The sequence below is a fragment of the Trachurus trachurus genome, assembly GCF_905171665.1.
Source record: "Trachurus trachurus genome assembly, chromosome: 18".
Lineage (NCBI taxonomy): Eukaryota > Metazoa > Chordata > Actinopteri > Carangiformes > Carangidae > Trachurus > Trachurus trachurus.
The window spans coordinates 16,082,522-16,100,927 of record NC_139909.1 but is presented as its reverse complement, the minus strand read 5'-3'; the positions used below and the strand labels follow the sequence as shown (position 1 = coordinate 16,100,927).

General features: G+C 40.9%; 1 protein-coding gene across 2 annotated transcripts in view; it reads left to right on the top strand.

Annotated features, from left to right (window-relative positions):
* adisspb (adipose secreted signaling protein b) overlaps positions 1 to 10,733 on the top strand; it is a 33,447-nt gene extending 22,714 nt beyond the window's left edge. For both annotated transcript variants that reach the window (XM_083993535.1, XM_083993534.1), the window contains exons 4-6: positions 1,927 to 2,065; positions 5,466 to 5,591; positions 8,659 to 10,733. In XM_083993535.1, coding sequence (XP_083849661.1) covers positions 1,927 to 2,065; positions 5,466 to 5,591; positions 8,659 to 8,759 — 366 coding nt within the window. In that variant the 3' untranslated portion in view covers positions 8,760 to 10,733. The remainder of the gene's footprint in view (positions 1 to 1,926; positions 2,066 to 5,465; positions 5,592 to 8,658) is intronic.
* The last annotated feature ends 7,673 nt before the right edge of the window (positions 10,734 to 18,406 follow it).

Below are 18,406 nucleotides of genomic sequence, written 5' to 3'. Positions count from 1 at the left end.
AGTGAACACAATGGAGGCGAACGGTAAAGGATGACATTTTTCTGGAATTCCCACGGGTCACGTGACTCCCGTGGGAATTCCCGTGGGATGGGAGTCAATTTCACCTCTAATCACGTGATTGGGCAAGAGCGTGAGTAAAAATTAACGGGAGCAGGAGGGAGCGGGGTCTACGACAGCAAAATCAACGGGATTGGACGGGACTGTCTGAAAACCATGATGCATTACATTTTATTTCAAAATAAATCGATATCTGACTCTGAACATTTCTCCAAAGCCTTGCGCTTAAAATCACCGTCGCCATGTTGTAGTTTTCATTCAGCCCTACAACACTGCATCACAAGAGAAAAGAACTACACTGGAAATTTGTAATGACCGTGAAAACTGCAACGCACATCCACTGTAAAATTTTAACTGTGGTAGAAAAGATGAGCAGGATTGGGGTGGGAGTAAAAACGGATGGGAGTGGGATTGTGTTAAAGGTTTGGTTTGGGATTGGGACAGGATGGGATGGGATTATTTTCTGTGGGAGTGGGAGGGAGTGGGATTGATTTTGAAACCTTAACCCTCAGGATTGGGCAAGACTGGGATTTTTTCTGTGGGAGTGGGAAGGAGCGTGAGTCAAAATCCACTCCCGTGTCATCCTCTAGTGAACGGTACAGGTCCCCTGTCCCTCATCAAACTCATCAAATACACAATCCAACAACTCCAAAACGCTCTTGTGGAGAAGTTGTGACCTGCACATTCACCACACTATGAAATAATCATGTGTAAATTATGTAACATTAATAATTAATTATATTAAATACTCTGAACTACTTGTGCTTTTGAAATCACTCCGCCCAGCGTTGTTACATTTTTGTCAACATGTTCTGATTGGATGAACCTGAGGGTCTATAACAGGAAAGGAAGTAAATTATCTTATTATTTAAGATGATAAATGTTTCTGAATATAGGAGACAGGTCATTATTATTACACTTAAAGTTAAGTCACTTAAGAATCTCAACATTGTGGACAGTTGTCTCCATCTTTACCAAACAAACAGCTGGAACATCTCATCTGGCTCCATCTTGGTCTTCCCTGTATCCTTTTTTATTCCATTTACCAAACTCTTCTTAACTCACTTTAGCTCCGGACATCTCATGGTTTTTTTTTGTTGGTTTTTTCAGTCTGTAGATGTGGGAGCGGTAGATTGTTGTCATATGCATTAAGACTCTGCCTCTGCTAATGAATGGTAAAGATCGGAGAGTCTCAACTTTTCCTTTTGTACCATTAAAACTAACCCAACTTCTTATACCAGTGTGATTCAGCTCTGTGTGACCTCTGGAGCCCCTCCCTCCTCCGGGGGGGGCCCACGTTGGCCCCTTCACACTGGTGTAGAAGGTGTAGCCGTGAATAAGATTAAGCTCTTGAATTGCTGAAAAATGCATTCATGGGATTAGTATTACTGGAAGATTTTGCGAGTTGAGTGAAATCCAGAAAGTAATTCAGGTTTATTTCCCGTCAGGCTAAAATTGCAAAGCTGGCAGAGGTGGGGGGATTAAAATCACCGGAGCATTGAGTAATGATTTCAATTAGTCGACTCCTTCAAGGAAAACTCAGCCCGACGCTGTTGCGGTTTATGAGTTACTTATCAGTGTTACTCATAACAATTAATCCTTTATTTATTGAGCTGTAATGGACTTACAGTATGCGATGTGAAGCCAAGCTAAAGCCTGTTTCCCCTTTGTATGAACCCTTCTCCATTATTCTGCTCTCGGCCCACCCCCTCTCTCCTTATGGTGCAGTCGGATTAGTCCAAAGTTTATAGGCAGGGAGAAAGAAGCCATTGTGCTTCTGCCAAATCGCTAAATCTCGACTCTCTTTGCCTTTCAGCCTTATTAATATCTCTCCCTCCCTCCCTCCCTCCCTCTCTGTCTCGCCTGTAGGTTGGCTTCCTGAAGACGCAGCACCGATACGAAATAGTCTTCAACTTGCCCGAGGTCCCCGCTCTGGGGAAAGACGTCTGTCCAGCGCCGGTGCCGAGCCCACACCTGCGGATCACTGATATCACGCCGGCGCCAGAGGGTAAGATCAGATGGAAATGTGGGAAAAAACAGAGCGTGAATAAACACAAAACCTCTCGGCTTCACCATGAGTAAACAACGCCATACTGGGAAATGAAATAGTAAAAACTTTGGAATGTTTTTTGCAATTATCTCCATCTTGGTGCAGTCAGTGTGTTTCTGCATCCTTCCTCATCACGACTCGTCACGCCGCCAACACCAGGAGACCGATTTTCGATCCAAACTAGGTCATCGGCTACGGAGGGAATTTGTCCAGTTCCTCCTACTCAGCCACTCGACCTGCGTGTCCTGTGTTCCTGTAACTTCTGCAAAGAACCAGCTCAGATAGACGATACAGCATAAAAATAGAAAACACCAGTAGTTTCTTTAGAGGAGGCAGGGAGGGATAAAAGCTTTATGTGTGTGTTTGTGTTTCTGTGTGTGAAAACAAGCAAACACCTGACATAGAGACTTATCTTTGTTCTAGTTTCACACTCAGTGTCATGGTTAATTGTGTTATCTCTCATTATCTGTTAAAGCCCAACACACATCGGCTGTGGCTGAGAAAGATAAACGCGTTAATGAAGGCAGGTGCTTCCTGAGAATGAGGCGAGTCTCGTCAATAACGACGGTAATATAGAGACTATTTGTGATGCTGTAAGGCAGCTCAATAGATTTAGATTAGATTGCCTCCTCTTTTCTTACTTATCTTTTGCTAATTCTTGCCTGTAGATGTCGAGGTAGTTGAATGATGCACACATACAGACTGCAGATAAAGGTGGATTTCATAGATTTCTGCAGAGTGGTCTTGCAGCGCGGAGCGGGCTGTTTCACTGTCGCCATCTTGGCAGTGCCTCACTCCGCTGAAGACTTCAATAATCTGAAAATGGGCAAAGAGGAGGAGTTTGTGTGTTGCTGTCACTCAAAGGAGGTTCGGTTTATTATACAGAACTTTAAAGCCCCTACAAAGAACTTTTAACTGGATATGCAAAAGTCTCAGGTCATCGGATGAAACGAAACGAGACGGCACACCGAGCCAGATAAGCATCTTTACAACAATACGTCAAATTCCGGCAAAACACTACCGCTTTTGTCCACAGGGGTCTCCAAAATCAACACAAGATGAAAATTCTTTGTAGCAGCTTTAAGCCTGAATGAAATTTAAAGGGATACTTCACCTAATATCGATAATTCACCAATTAAGGAAGGGTTTGGAGAACTTTCAGAGTCGTCAAAACACTTTTGGAGTTCCAGGGGGGGTCCGGCTGGCAACAGATTTTTATATAATGGTGGCGGATAGAGTTCACTTTTGAATCGTCCAAAACACACACTATGAAACATCCAGATACCTCCATACTGCTCGTCAGTACTGACCCAAGTGTCCTGAAGCCGCCACATGAAAAAGTTGTTCGGAAAAAAATTATTTGGTCTCTGTTTTTAGCCTTGTTGTAGTAGTATGAAGGTCTGTGGGGGTTTAACTCACTCTTCGAGACGCCCTCAAGTGGCGATTTGAAGAAGTGCCTGCATATTGTCATTGTTTTATTTACATAGCACCAGTTGACAACAGAAGTAGTCCCAAGGAAATTAACAAATAGAGCAGATCTAGACCTTCTCTTCATCACAGTATTTACAGAGACCCGACAGCTCGGTGCTTGTGTGCTACAGTAAGTCCGGATGGTGCAATGATTTACAGAAAGTTAATGAGAATCTCGTCAGTAGCACAACCTCATCTAAACTGTCAGTAATGAGTCAAACCACGGCCTAATCGCTGCAGGATGGATGAAAACAGGCACAAAGCCTGAGCTGTGGAAACTAAGGACCAATTGAAGGTTAAGGCATAAAATAATGTTTGAAGTTTGGATTTGAAAACCTGGATGGAGTCGGCTGTGTGTCCTCCACTCACCTGCTGCAGCACAGGGAAGGTTTCCTGTCATGTAAAGAGTTTCCAGCGCTGCACCTCCAGCTGTAGCAGCCTTGTTCACTTGAAAAGGCTCAGGTATTTTAACCAGAGTAAGTCAGAGGCGCTTCATGTTTTGCAGCATCATCTTTGCTAATGAGAGGTTTTAGCCCCGAGTGATGTCTGCAGGCAGCGGACGGAGCACAGGGCTGAGTGTAGAAATGACTCCGCTGCTGCTGCTGCTTTAAAGCTTAATTGCTGCGAGTGCGCGGTAATAACATCGTCGACACACAGGAACATTTTGATCATCTCAGGGCTTCTCCCATCTGGGCTTCACAGTCGAACACGGTTAAAGATTTTTCTTTAAATAAATACATGAATCAAACTGAAACTGTGACAGTCAGAGGGTTTAAAAAAGGGATTTAGTTTGATTCCCACTGGAACAAGTTACAGCTGTCAAAGCAAAAAACAGCGCAAGTGTTGTAAAATACTGTTTTTAGATTAAGATGGGACTAAATTACCGTGACATTTCCACACAGGCAGAACAAGTAGATACACGAAAGCACAATATTACATAAGCTTAATAATATTTGGTGTTGCTGAGCTCTAAAAGCATTTAGGCCTTTAACGCCTCCCACACTTTGCTCACTTTGAGCAAAAACATTATTTTCCTGTCTGCTGCTTTTTGATCTTTCTCCTCTTCCTGTCGTCATTTGTTTTTTCAGATTTCAGCTCTTAATGTGTTTCAGTTTCTTAATATTAGGCCTTTTCTCGCCGTCGCACATCACAGGTTACATCTCCAAGCCGCATCCGGAGCAACGACGTGTGATATGAAAATATATATAAATAAATAAATGAATAAAACAAAGTTTGGGTACGTGGTTATTTCTGTTGCAGCCAGATCTGAGGGAAATACTTGGAAGTAATTCTCAGCTGCAGTGTTTGAGGCTGCGCACACACACACACACACACACAGGAGCAGATGGCTGAGGATTACAGCAGCAGACAGTTCAGACAGAGCTCACTCTGCAATCCATCTCTGAGGAATCATGAAAAATAAAACCGACTTTCATATGTTTTCCCTCTTACTTTGTCCTGGATTCATGTCAGTCCTTGTGCTGCCATAGGTAAAAACAAAAACACACACACACACACCTGGCACCTGGCTAAGAAAAAAAAAAAAAAAAGGTTCTGCAGTGGAGGTGTAAAAGTTGAATGAGTCTCACAAACCTGCTCATTTAGGCTAAAGGTGGTCCTGAATGTTTCTGGGAGTTGTGCCTGTAACTAAAGCAGGTTACTGACCTTTCCACACCCTTTATATTACCCTCTGCTCTCTATGTGTGTGTGTGTGTGTTAATATTAAAAGTGGCAGATTTACAGTGTGTCTATATGTTTATCGGTGCTGGTCAGTCGGTCAGCTGTGTTTTATTTATTTATAATCATGATGCCATTTTGATCTTCTGTCTGAGACAAAGAAAACGTGTGTTTATGTCTAGTAAACTCTCTCTCTCTGTCTGTTTTCCAGGAGGTCTGAAGGTAACGTGTGAGTACATGGCGCAGCAGGAGGGAGTTCTGTGTGAGGAGGTGCTGCTGCTGAGCGAGACCAACGAGGACGTGTGCGTCAAAGTCAAAGTTCACGCCCGAGTCATGGGTGAGGAAACTTCAGCCCTTTATAATAATAATAATAATAATAATAATAATAATGTAATAATACATGATGATCTCATTTCTCTGTGTGTCTGTGTGTGTGTGTGTGTGGTTAATGTTGCACCACCACACCCTGGTCCATCGTTATTCTGGCTCTTATCTCAGTCCCTGGGCAGAGACATGAAGAGACAAGACCATGTGGACATATAGATATAGACAGACTGACAATAACACAAAGAGAATAAAAACAAAAGTGGCACTTTTCATTACCAAAATGAAATTATTTTGCACCAATCTAGATATTTGATAATTTATTCAGTAATGTAATTGTTTATTGATGTATTTCTGTTTTTATTTATGTAGTACTTAACATCATTTCCCTTCCATAGCATCTTGTTGTGGTCATTCAGTCTCTCTTAGTGGTTGGTTTGCGTTGTCTTATTTACTGTACAAATATATTTTCAGTTGAAACATAACATTTTGTTTTTTGTTTCTTTATACTAGTAGTGATGAATTATTCATTTATTTAACTATTATTTTACCATCCTGTGGTCCATCTATGTCGCAAATCTCTTCAAACTGCTTGTAATGTCAATTAAGCCCTAACATGCTGACTTACTATGCACTCAGTGTTGGTGCACCTCTTTATACAGTCTCCCTGCTCTTACTGAAGCATTAGTTGTAGATAAAAAAAACTTCATTCACTACATGTAATTCAAAAAAGAAAAACAGCAAACATTCACGAATCAGAGGACTAAGCTTCAACATTTCATTCATTATGAAAACAGCTGATGTGTTGCAGCAATCACAGGCCCATTATGTTTAGTGCAACATCTGGGAGTCTCTGATTTCTGCTGTTTCAAAGTTAAAACTGTCAGATGTTCATCCCTGGTGCACTGCTGCCTCCTGCTGGTGAGTCTCCAGAGAGGCTCAGCATCAACTTCAACAACACTGAACAGCAAATTACAAGTTAATCATTGTTAAACATCTTTTTTTTTTAATGAGAAACTGGATTCAAACACAGTCATTATAGTGAAAACTCACCATGAAACTGCAGAAGAATCATAGGAGCTCATTTTGTGTTGGACACGAAAACAGCTGAAAGTCATTTCTTGGTTTAATGCTTTTACAAAAACTACTAAAACAGAAAGTTTATCTGCAGCTGTATAAGACAAAAACAAAAGTGGCCTCCCACACTGCCGTTCCTGCCTCAGAGCCGAGGCTGCGATGAATTTACATTTTCTGCTCTTAAATCGGTGTCAGTGAGGCGGCGGCATGAGCTGCTGTCATTTGTGCCGGCAGATGGAGAATTAGGTGAAGTGGGCGTATGTGTGTTTCCATCTGTGCCTGCGTAAATATAGTAGAAGTCCTGTATGTGTGTGTGTGTGTGTATCTGTAGGCATGCATTTGTGTGTGTTTGAGGATGAATGGTGATTGCGTTGGTGGGTGTTTATTTTTACTCACCAAGCGTGGCCTGAACATCTGCCCAGATGTCTGTGTGTAATTGAGGCCTGGGCGGCATCCAGATCAATGGATTAAGCCGTGGCCTGCTCTGCACTCTGGCTTTATTAGATCACTGACTGAGTGGGCACAGTGGACCGGCATTGTATTGGCTCAGCGGCGGCTAATCTGGTTTGAACACACTGAAACGTTCAAGTTGTTGGATATTCTGCAAGTTCTGCTTCTCAAATGTGAAGATTTACAGTTCATTTTACTGTAAATTAAACATATTGGGCTTTTTTTTCTTGAGTTTCCCAGCTTGGGATCAATAAAGTCTGTCGATCTATCGATCTATCGATCTATCTATCTATCTATCTATCTATCTATCTATCTATCTATCTATCTATCTATCTATCTATTTATTTTTCCTCTAACATCGCACTGTGGGGAATTACAGTTTTCCCACAGTGCAGGTTTTTCCTGATAAAGTGAAGATAAAATAATAATGTAAATATATGTATTAATCTGTAAAAAATGATAATAACGCTGTTATTACACTTTTATTATATTATAACAGAAAAAAAATGAAAAGGATGTTGCATTGGCCGGGAATCGAACCCGGGCCTCCCGCGTGGCAGGCGAGAATTCTACCACTGAACCACCAATGCAATGATACAGAACAGCTGTGCTTAACCGGAAATGTATCTATTACACCGGTATTACACAGGAAGTGGAGGAAAAGCGGAAAAACTGTGCGGTTTAACAGGTTTACAAGCCTTTTGACGTCGGATTACGAAGTTAAAATGTTTATTTAACGAATTAACGCGGAGTTTGTTGGTTTTTCTTTGTCTTGTGTGGGTTTTTATTGTTGTAAAGCTGCTCTGCTCTGCTCCGCCCGCGTGTGCTATGACCGGAGACGTCCACGTGAGGGCGTTGTTATGGGAACACACCGTCAGTACCTCGTGTTACTAATGTGCAGTTTTATTTTTATATTTACAGGATCTGAGCTGGTTTTCGTCTTTGTTAATGTTTATTTTCTTCTTGCTTTGTTTATTTTCATGCACATTTTTTTTAATCCTTCTCTGTAACAAACTCTGACTCATGTTTTAATCAACTTCTGAATCTGAGCCCAAATAAAATCACTTTCAACCTCAAACACTTTAAATCCAAACCTTCAACCAGATAATCAACCCTTAAATGTCTTTATTTTTTTCTTTTGTGCAGATATTTACACTTTCTTTTTCTTTTTTCATTCATTCAGACATTGATAATCATCACTAATTATTTCTGCAATTATCTTGATTGTACTGTGAGCCTGGGGGTGGGGGGTATTTTGATTCACATTTCTGGCCTCTGAACTGTGTAAAAAAAAAAAAAAAAAATCCAGATGAGCCTCCTGTGGAGTGTTTACATGTCTGAGCTTGAGATGTGCCATAACACACGGTGGGAGATCATAGAAAGTTTCTGCTGCTACTTGATCCTGAGGTAGATGGATCATAATGGAGGTCTGTAGCTAAGTGTGTGTATGTGTTGAGTCTTTAGCCCACTGTGCGTGTGTGTGTGTGTATGTGTGTGTTATGAGAGAGTGTTTATTGTGACGTCTCACATCAAATCTCCGTCTCTGCCTGCAGACCGCCACCACGGCACGCCCATGCTGCTGGAGGGAGTCCGCTGCATCGGGGTGGAGCTGGAGTACGACTCGGAGCAGAGCGACTGGCAAGGATTTGACTAAACCTCAAGCCTCAGCCGAAGTACACACATACACAGACACACACAGATACCTGCCATCACAAAACACACACACAGAGACACACATACGTCATTTTCATAAATAGAAAATTAAATAAATAAGAAAAAAACTCCACTGTTTCCCACTGATACATGATTCTGTGCCATGTGTGGTTCATCCTGACTAACGGGCGCCAGAGGAGAAGGACAACGACTTTCATCACACATCTGAACGGACATTTAGACACTTTGTTTTATTTTATTTTATTTTTTTCCTCCTCTGTTCACTCTGACCTGCTGTTTTCTGTTGGTTAATGTTTGTGTGTATTTTCCTGTCTGAACCTCTGGAGGGCAACAGTGCTCTTCATAACCTCCTCTCACCAGGGTTATTATAGGCTAGTTAACTAAAACTAGCACTAAAACTAAAACTAGCAGTGAAAAAATCTTTAAAAAAAACGAGAACTAAATAAAAACTACAATGAACAATGAAAAACTAACTAAAACTAAAGTTCAGTCAGATAACATCAGCTTAGTTTTAGTTTTCTTAGAGATGTACGACCCAGAGGTAGATAAGAGTGAAGTGACGTGATGGGAACATTTATGGGATGCAACTAAAAGGGAAAAAATCTCAAGAATGTGAAAGTTCATCTTCAGCGGTCTCACAGAGGCTTTCTCCTAAAACCTGAAAAACTAAAACTAAGACTAAAACAAAATTAAAACTAGTCAATTCCTCAAAAATAAAACTGAACTAAAACTGCTTAGTAAGTTGTTGAAATAAGTTGTTGAACTAACTAAAACTAAACAGAAAAACAAAATAAAAATAAAAACTAATGAAAATTGTCGAACTATAATAACCTTGCCTGTCACTCACCACCTCTGGTTCTCTATTCTCCTCCAGATGTGCAAACGAACAAACTTTTATCCAACGTTAATCAATCTACTGAGACAGACGGTGTAAATAAGGGCTCATGGATTAATTAATCAATTAATTTAAAAAAAGAAATCCATAGTGAAGGAACAAATCTGTCCAACCCAGGCTGTAATGTCCCTGTTTGACCACGAGGGGGCGCTGCAGACCACCGCATATGGCGCTCAGGACTCTGAAGGCTTTGTGTGCTCTGCTCTGCTGCTCACACATCCATCCATGTAAAGGAAAAATCCAACTCTGACACTTTTAACCGTTCACGTAATTAAAGTCTGACAAGCTCCAACATTGTTAAGGACATTTATGTTTCTACTTCACCTCAAACCTGCTCCGACTACTTCTGCTTAGGTTTAATGTTTGTTTTATTCTTTTTCTTTTTCTCTTTCCACACTGCCTTTGTAGTCAATCTGTTGGAGAGGTTGTGAAGATCAGTAGGTGTATGTGATTATATCAATTCAGAGAGGTGTTGTGAAGAAAAACAGAAAATTATTTCCTTTTTTCCTTTCCTTTCCTTTCCTTTCTTTTCTTTTTTTTTTAATTCCTGCATAAAGCTCAAAAAATAGTGCATCAGTCTGTTATTGTGTGAAGAAGTGACACCAAAATCTGAGGTCGACTCTTGATGCTTTCACTCTGCATATCTTGACTCGCTGTTACAGGCCTATTCAGTCACTTTCTACAGAAACCTGCACAACAAAATGACAAAAATCGGCTCAGAAATGAAAAGACGACGCGATTGGTCAATGAGCAGGAAAATTAAACCAGATAAATTGATTGATTAATAATAATTTATGACAAAACTCTCTTTATGTGAGGATTTTCTCCAATTCTCCTCTAAAGTTTGACGGACCAATTGAAAATAAGAAAACAACCTGTAGCTGGGTTTGATCATAATATTTCCAGAGAGGGTTTAGGAGGCGTTAACATTTAGTTTCTTTTTTGTTTTAATGGTGTAAAGCCTTCAGAAAGACACACGTGATGTAAGTGCCTTTCATTACTACTCTGTCCTGTCTCCCACTTTACCATGAGGTGATCCAACGAGAGGAAATGATACAAGAGGAAGAAGAAGAAGGGGTGTGGGTTCAGGAAGAGTCCAGTGTTTCAGCGTTTTAATCCCACCGAACTGTCAACTCTGACAAACCTACATTTTTAAAGAGCGAGTGCCATGATCCATCTTCACTCTTCTCTATTTGTTCCCTCCTTCTTCTTCAGTTCAAATGCATTCAGCCTTAATGGAAACAACTCTTCTCTTCTGTGTGTGTGTGTGTGTGTGTATGTGTGTGTGTAATCTCTCTATACGTTAGACCACAGGCTGTTGGTTTAGTGCAGATTAAATAGATCTATTTGATGTTTGCTTGCACAGTAATAGGTCAGAAAATATCTGGTTTTGTTCCCTCTTAGTGCTCAGTAGCTTTTTACCGTCGGAGGAGTGTCACGGTTTATTTGTTCCCCACGTCTGAGTGTGTGTGTGTATGAGTGTGTGTATGAGTGTGTGTGATTTGTATTTTTAATGTCAAACAAGAATAAAAAACGTGTGTATGTTTGAGTTTTGTGGCCTCTGTCAGTTCATTGCAGGAACAGCTGGTGGCAGTCTACACCAGCACTCAGACTCTGTGTATAACACTTCACCTGTTTTATTTATGTGTTTATATAGGCTACATATATATATAAACATTTTACACATTCAAATTTCACAACAAAAACATTCAAAGACTCAATTGAAGTTAAAAACTAATGAGACCAGTACAGTATTGTGGGAGTCGTGTCACTTGATGTCCAGTCTGGTTCAAACACAGATCAGTTATTGGAAACAAATGATAATGGTGTTTTAAACTCCACACAGATGCGTTCAATAGTGTTAAATACTCAACATGTAAGACTCTGTAACATCTCTGTTGTAAATTAACAAAAATATATTTTCTAGTTGTGTTTATTTTTCCTTATAAAGATATAAATCCACAAGGATTTCACCACAAATACTGAAAACCACAGTCAGGTTTTTTTTTTTATCTTTCTAATTTCAGTTTTTAAAGCAGCATGAGTTCTTCTGCTGCTCTATAATTTAAAAACATATAATATTTGCATTAGAAGCATCAGCTCCATCATTTCCCCTCTTATTTACAGATTAACCCTTACATTTCCAAGGCTGAAACTAAAATAGCATTTTATGATTATTATTATTGTGCTACATCTGCATGAATCTAATTCCTCACTTTTTCCTTTTTTTGTGGGAAATGAAACAATATTTAATGTCAAATAATCACTCGAGATTTGTTTGAAATTTTCATTTTTCAAAATACTCTCATTAGGATTCAGAAGGAATCAATGTGCAAGTTTATTATTTATTTTACAGCACATAAGGCTTTATAACAGACTCAGACTTTTACTTCCATTTAACTTGACAGTGGATTTACATCACGTGTTAAACTTTCATATAAACGCATGAAGACGTGTCAGGTAGCAGCAGTGTGTCCTCTCCATGGCCTGACTGACTGACTGACTGTGGTGTTGTGTTCACTGCTTCCACAAAAGTTTAGTGCAGAAAAAAAAAATGAAATAAAAAATCATCATCGCTTCTGGAAGTAAAGAAAAGAGGGAGCGAGAGAAAACAAAAGTTTGTAGAAACTCTGCCGCAGTGAAAACAAAGACAGATCCGGTTCGTGTTGCTGAGCTAAACCCGGACCTGCGGAGCACCGAGACGGGAATCGAGCCGTGAGGAGGCACCGAGCAGCTGTGGACCGGAGCCAGATGTGCGTCTGACCAGAACCGCCTCCTCTGTCACATGGACGTGGTGTTTTATTAACTTTTTTTCCTCTTAATGATAGAAATATAAACACACATTAGACAGTTTCTATTAACATTATTATTCTTATTGTTGTGATCATTAACAGCAGCAGCAGGCCCACGGTCACGCGGCTCCACGGTGGAGCAGGTTTCACTAACATACGGAAAGCGTGTCCTACAAAAAAGGAAAAAACACATTTAATTATTTTGGTGACGTATTTGTAATGTGGTGATGATGTGGATGTAAATTGTTGAACTCCGTGTTGCAGATTATCAAAAAAACAACCCCACACACATAGCCTATAAATATTTTATTTTATAAGCCTATTTAACATAAATTTCAAAACTGAGAAGTGTAAAATATTGTGAGTTAACTTCGTTTTTTTGTGTTTCAACCTTTATTTGGTTTGTTTAGCCAACATCGTCAGAGGTGATTGTGAATTTTACAAATGTAAAATAAAACGACTTGATCAGTATTGTGTGTGTGTGAGGTTAGGTTATTATAGAAACACATTCAAACGCTCAGGCTCGTTTTCAAAGGCCACTGAAGCAGGCAAACAAACAAATAAACAAACAAAACATCAAACAAACGGACTTACAGAGCATTCATCTTCTATAATATCTGCTTTAAAAAACAACACAGTGTGTTTTGTTATGATCATTTTGAGTCAGTGTCCAGAACGAACTCAGAAAATATCTGAACTGCACCTTTTCTGTCTGACGAGTTTCCGTCAGTTATTATTCACCTGTTATTGTTTATTATTTCACCTCTGGCAAAGAAACGACAAGAAAGTGTAAATATCTTTACGTAGAAAACAATAAATGCTGAGCTTCCATTATTATTTTTGTTCATAATAATGATCACTATCATATTTCCTTTTCTTATGGTTGATAAATGTTTCTTATTCTCTTTTTAAATTTAGCCCTATATGTCATTGAACGCACCTATAACTGACTATTTCTCTTCCCATCACATACAAAAGCAGCTCCACGGCTTCCGTACTTAGATCAAGGGCTATTTCTATGGCCGATTTAAATAAACCATCTTAAATCCGTTTGCACCACTCAATGACGAACAGACACATTTCCAAAAACAACACAAAACACAGAAATCTGTTTTTCATGAACGCAGCGCTATAGGAGTTGTCTGTTTCAGGGTTTTTTTCTTTCTTTCTTTCTTTCTTTCTTTTTTTTTTTAAGTTGAAATGAAATGAAGAAATATGAAATCTGTTCTTGGATCACATCACACTACAGTTTCATCATCACGGGCTCCTTCATTCGCGCTCATTCCTGCACAGATTTGTCTGGAGCTCGTCGTGCGTGATGCGTGAACTCTGCGTGGCCCGGTGGCCTCTCCCTGACCTCCGGGACTACAGTAATCTCTGTTGATTGATCTGATTGATCAGATTTAAATCCACGAGGCCGCAATCCGAGCGCACGCGGGAGACGGAGAGCAGCCAGTGCAGTGTATGGTGCAAACAAACATTTTTTTCCTCCTTTTTTTTTTGCCTGTGGGCTTAAACACAGGCTCATGGAGTAGATGTAGTATGTGTGTGTTTTTTATACTGTGGCTACAGGCATCAGTGTCACAGAGCAACAGATCTATGCTCCTTCCTCTGCTGTGATTTCATGTAATTGGGATTTTGAGAAGAGATAATGTGCGTGTGAGATGAGAATAAAATGGGTTTTGAAGTCAAATATCTTTAGATTTGATCATTACCCTGAGAAATAATCATAATAAAAAAAAGGGGCAAATCAACAATCCAGTTTTCTCTTTTCTCATCTGTTCACATCATCTGAACTTGCTGAAACATTAATGAAATTATTTCACAAACAAACAAGGAAGCTCTGCCACAACTTGTCTAACATAGGAAAAAAGTTGGATGCAAGTATCCGTCTGATGAGGTGAATACAGCTGCTGTGTGTCTCAGGTTGCATCGGTGCATTTGGACTTTTTAAAAAGAAATAATAATCAGGAGGAAGAGGAGAAGAAAATACAAAAATATACAATTACAGGTTTCACAGATGCGACTTCTGCCACATTTTAACAGTCGATAACAACGCAGAGTTTGTCTGGAGTCCACTCCTCCGTCAGTGACATGAGAGCTCAGGCCTGCTGATTATCCACACGGGTGGAACAAGTCGTCACAAGTGCTGCGAGCACGAAGTCCTATACGGCCACATTAACACGATATAAAGTATTAGTTTCTATTCTAATAATATTAGTTTGGTATTATTTTCATAGTGTGCTGCATGAAACTGCATGATTACTGATGCATTGTCATGTAAACAGCATTGTAATGTTGCGAAATGAGGCAAATATGAGGTGATGAACTTGAGAATAAAGTGGTTTAATCCACAGAATGTGCAATTTTCAATATAAAATGACGATTATGACCCTTTTGGGTTATTTTGTCTCATTTGAAACTCGTTGTGTATTTATTTATTTTAATTTTCTATCACTTTTCTGTTGTCATTTTATAATCTATCATCATTTTTCTTCTTTGACGGCTGTTCGGAGCTTTTATTTAGAAGATTTCGGTGTATTTGTGAATCCTAATGGAGCCAAGGCCGACAGGGAACTGCATCAAATACTAATGTACATTAAATAACAGGGTAAAAAAAAAAAAAAGTAGTAATCTTCCCCCAGTGGTGATAAAGGAACAGGTTGGAATACTTAAATATAGGTTTGTCTCCATTGTACAGTGCTTATCCACCTGTCTGTCTTATAATGAGCCATTTCCTCTTATTTTCATTCTGTTTAATTTTTGCACCAGGCAACTGAGAGCAAACCGAGGTGTGAGCTGCTGCAGCGAACGTCCTCCACACACACAAACGCTGTCTGGCAGCAGAAAGCAGCAGCCACACACACACACATACACACACAAAGAGACAGATGAGACGTCCCTACAGTTGTTAGTATTAATACTATACACAGTTTGACAGTGTGACACAAAAATGTGTCCTAATATGCCTAAAAGACTGAAATCAAAATATGAGCAGTCTTCAGAAAAGTTAAATGTGGTGAAAAAAAAAAAAAAATCATCTGCTTTTTGGAGGGTTTTAGTTGTGCATCAGTGAAGGCAGAGAGGGTGGAAACACTGGAGAGAAAGAGGAAGGAGGAAAGTGTGCATCAGTGTGTGTGTGTGTGTGTGTGTGTGTGTGTGTGTGTGTGTGTGTGTGTGTGTGTGTCGCAGCACAGCAGCAGCAATCAGTCCCCTCTTGTCTCGCTGCTGAGTGCAGCCTCTGATTGACAGTTTCTATTCATCCTGTGTGAGATTAGGCCAGCTGAAAGGAGTAACGACCCATGGCTGTGTGCAGTAATTACGGCCTCGGATAAGAAAAATAAGAAAAAACACACACAGCAAAACTATAATTATATAATCCTGTTCAAAATGCTCCCTCTTTTTTTTTTTTTTACCCCCACCCCCTCCCACACCCCCCTGCAGTGTTTTCAAAGATGTTTCACCTGTAAAGAGGAAATTCCTGCCAGTGTTTCACAGTCATTCCTGCAACTGAAATTATCTCACAATCACAACAAACTACGAGCTGCACCATCAACATCAAGCTGGTCGAAACCAAATGGACTGCTGGCGCCGGGTAAAGAGTCGGCTCTGCATACGTACTGTAAATGACTGTGAATGAGATGTTTGATCTGCAATGGAAAACAAATAGTAACCCCACTTTATGCTCTTTTCCATCACGCCGCGCCTCTAACAGCTCGTGTGTTAACAGCTTATTTAGCAGACGAGGTGCTGTGTGTGAGACATCTCCATTTAAGACTTTAAAGGCCACTGTGTGTGTGTGTGTGTGTGTGTGTGTGTGTGTGTGTGTGTGTGTGTGTGTGTGTGTGTGTGTGTGTGTGTGTGTGTGTGTGTGTGTGTGTGTGTGTGTGTGTGTGTACGGGAAGAGAGGAGGGGACAAAATAACACAGCAACAACGCCTGTGAAATCTCTAATAACTTTTTGTCTGGACTGTTGATTGAACTCTTTGATGGTCGTTTTCAGCCTTTTAAAGCTGCTGCTTTACATTGTTATGGTGCATTTGTGTGCAGCTAGATGTACAATATACAGTATGGGCAATGTGCTTTATTTTGAAGACCAATATCATGTCTTCAACATGGGCCATATTCTGTGCCCAAAAAAACTGATATATGGCTTTTTTTTTGTCAGTGTAGTAGCAATCTAACTACAAAAAGGCCACTTGAGGGAATCTGAAGTCGTTTCCAACTCATGATGGTGTATCAAAAATGAGGTCCTCCATTGGGAATGAGTTTGACACTTTATTAACTTTAAATCTTTGAAAAAAAAAAAAAACACCTACAAAAGGCCGGGTGCCAACAGACTTAAAATGAGCTCATACAAAAATACTAAGGCCATGATACAAGTCAGGTGTTGTGCTTTTAAAATGAAAAATAATCAATGTGCACTTCAAATTAAAAGTAATAATTCAAGGTTACACCTATTTATGGAAGAAAAACCTAGTTTAGTGACAGTAAAGTCAGTTTAGATTTATTTTTAGAGTCGAAAACGTAATTTAATCAAATAAAAAAAGGACCTCCACTTTGATTGGACTAATTTGAAAATCTAAAAGTAAACAAAGCGTTATAGGACGTGCAAATAAATACAAATCTAACACAATTGGATATGGATGTTTATTATAGGCTATTACCTAGCTACTTCATTATATGAGACTGAAATATGCATATAAAGTCTATCCAAGTTTATGTTTTCACATGTATATCCACATTAAACTAGTGATCTACTGGCTGTTACCTGACCGGGGGCTCTGGGGGCCGGTCAGCCGGTGGGTGGGTGGGTTGGTAGGGAGAGAGACCCGGGCCACCGCCGCCGTTTGGCCGTTTCCAGACCCGCGGAGTGCAGCAGCATCTCGGTGCACAACCATCGTCTCATGTCTCGGTGCCGGGGCTCTCGGTCCGCGGCTGCGCTCATCCCCCCTCCCCCTCATCCCCCCTCCCTCCTGCCTTCTCTCCCCCTCTCTCTCCTCTCCTTTTCCACAGCCAATCAGGCGGCGAGCCCCCTGCGTGGACAGGAAGTGACGTCACGGGTTCCTGCCTCTCTTAAAAAAAAAAAAAAAAAAAGTGCACCGTGTCGCCACAAATATTATCCACACGCCAACATCTCTCATCTGTCAGTGCGCGGGCAGCAGCAGCGTGACGTTTCAGCTGCAAAGCAAAAAATATATATATAAAGAGCCGGTGAAAGAGCTGTGACTGTGGCCGTTTCCCCCCCAACCTCTCTCCTCCACTTCCTTAGCTACAGTTCCCCCCTCCTGAAGGAAGGGTCTCTCTCCTGCACACAGACAGCAGACCACCGACCCTAACCCTTATGTGGCCAGCTCACCTCCACCTCCACCGACAACATGCAGCCACGGATCCGCAGAGGCAGTCGATGTGAGCGGGGCTGAAGTAACAACAGGCTGCAGCGCTGGACCAAACCTGAAGAAACTTTGCTGCTACCTGTGTGTGCAAGGGAGAGGGAGAGTGTGTGTGTGTGTGTTTTCCTCTGAGCAGCAGCAGCAGCAGTAGTGTGTGTGTGAGTGTGTATTTGTGTGTGGCACCTCCCCGCTCCTCCTTAGATCCAGTTGCCCCTCTTCTCGTGCCTTGCAGGCTGCACCATGCATTTCTGCTCCTCCTGCTGCTCCTCCTGGCCGCTGCACTGAGCACCGAGCACCGAGCACCGCAGCAGCAGCAGCCCGAGGTCGAGCCTCCGACTCCCCGCTGCCTCGGCTTGGACTCGGACTGCGGACCAGCGTCATGCCGCCACACCTGAAGAAGCACAACCCGGTGCCGGTGCTGCAGCTGGACCGTGTGGCTCCTCTGTAACTGGATCTACTCTTTTTTCTTTTCTTTTTTTGGCTTTGCTTTCCTGTTTTTATTTTATTTTTTATTTTATTATCATTTGGAGTGAGATGAGGGCATGATC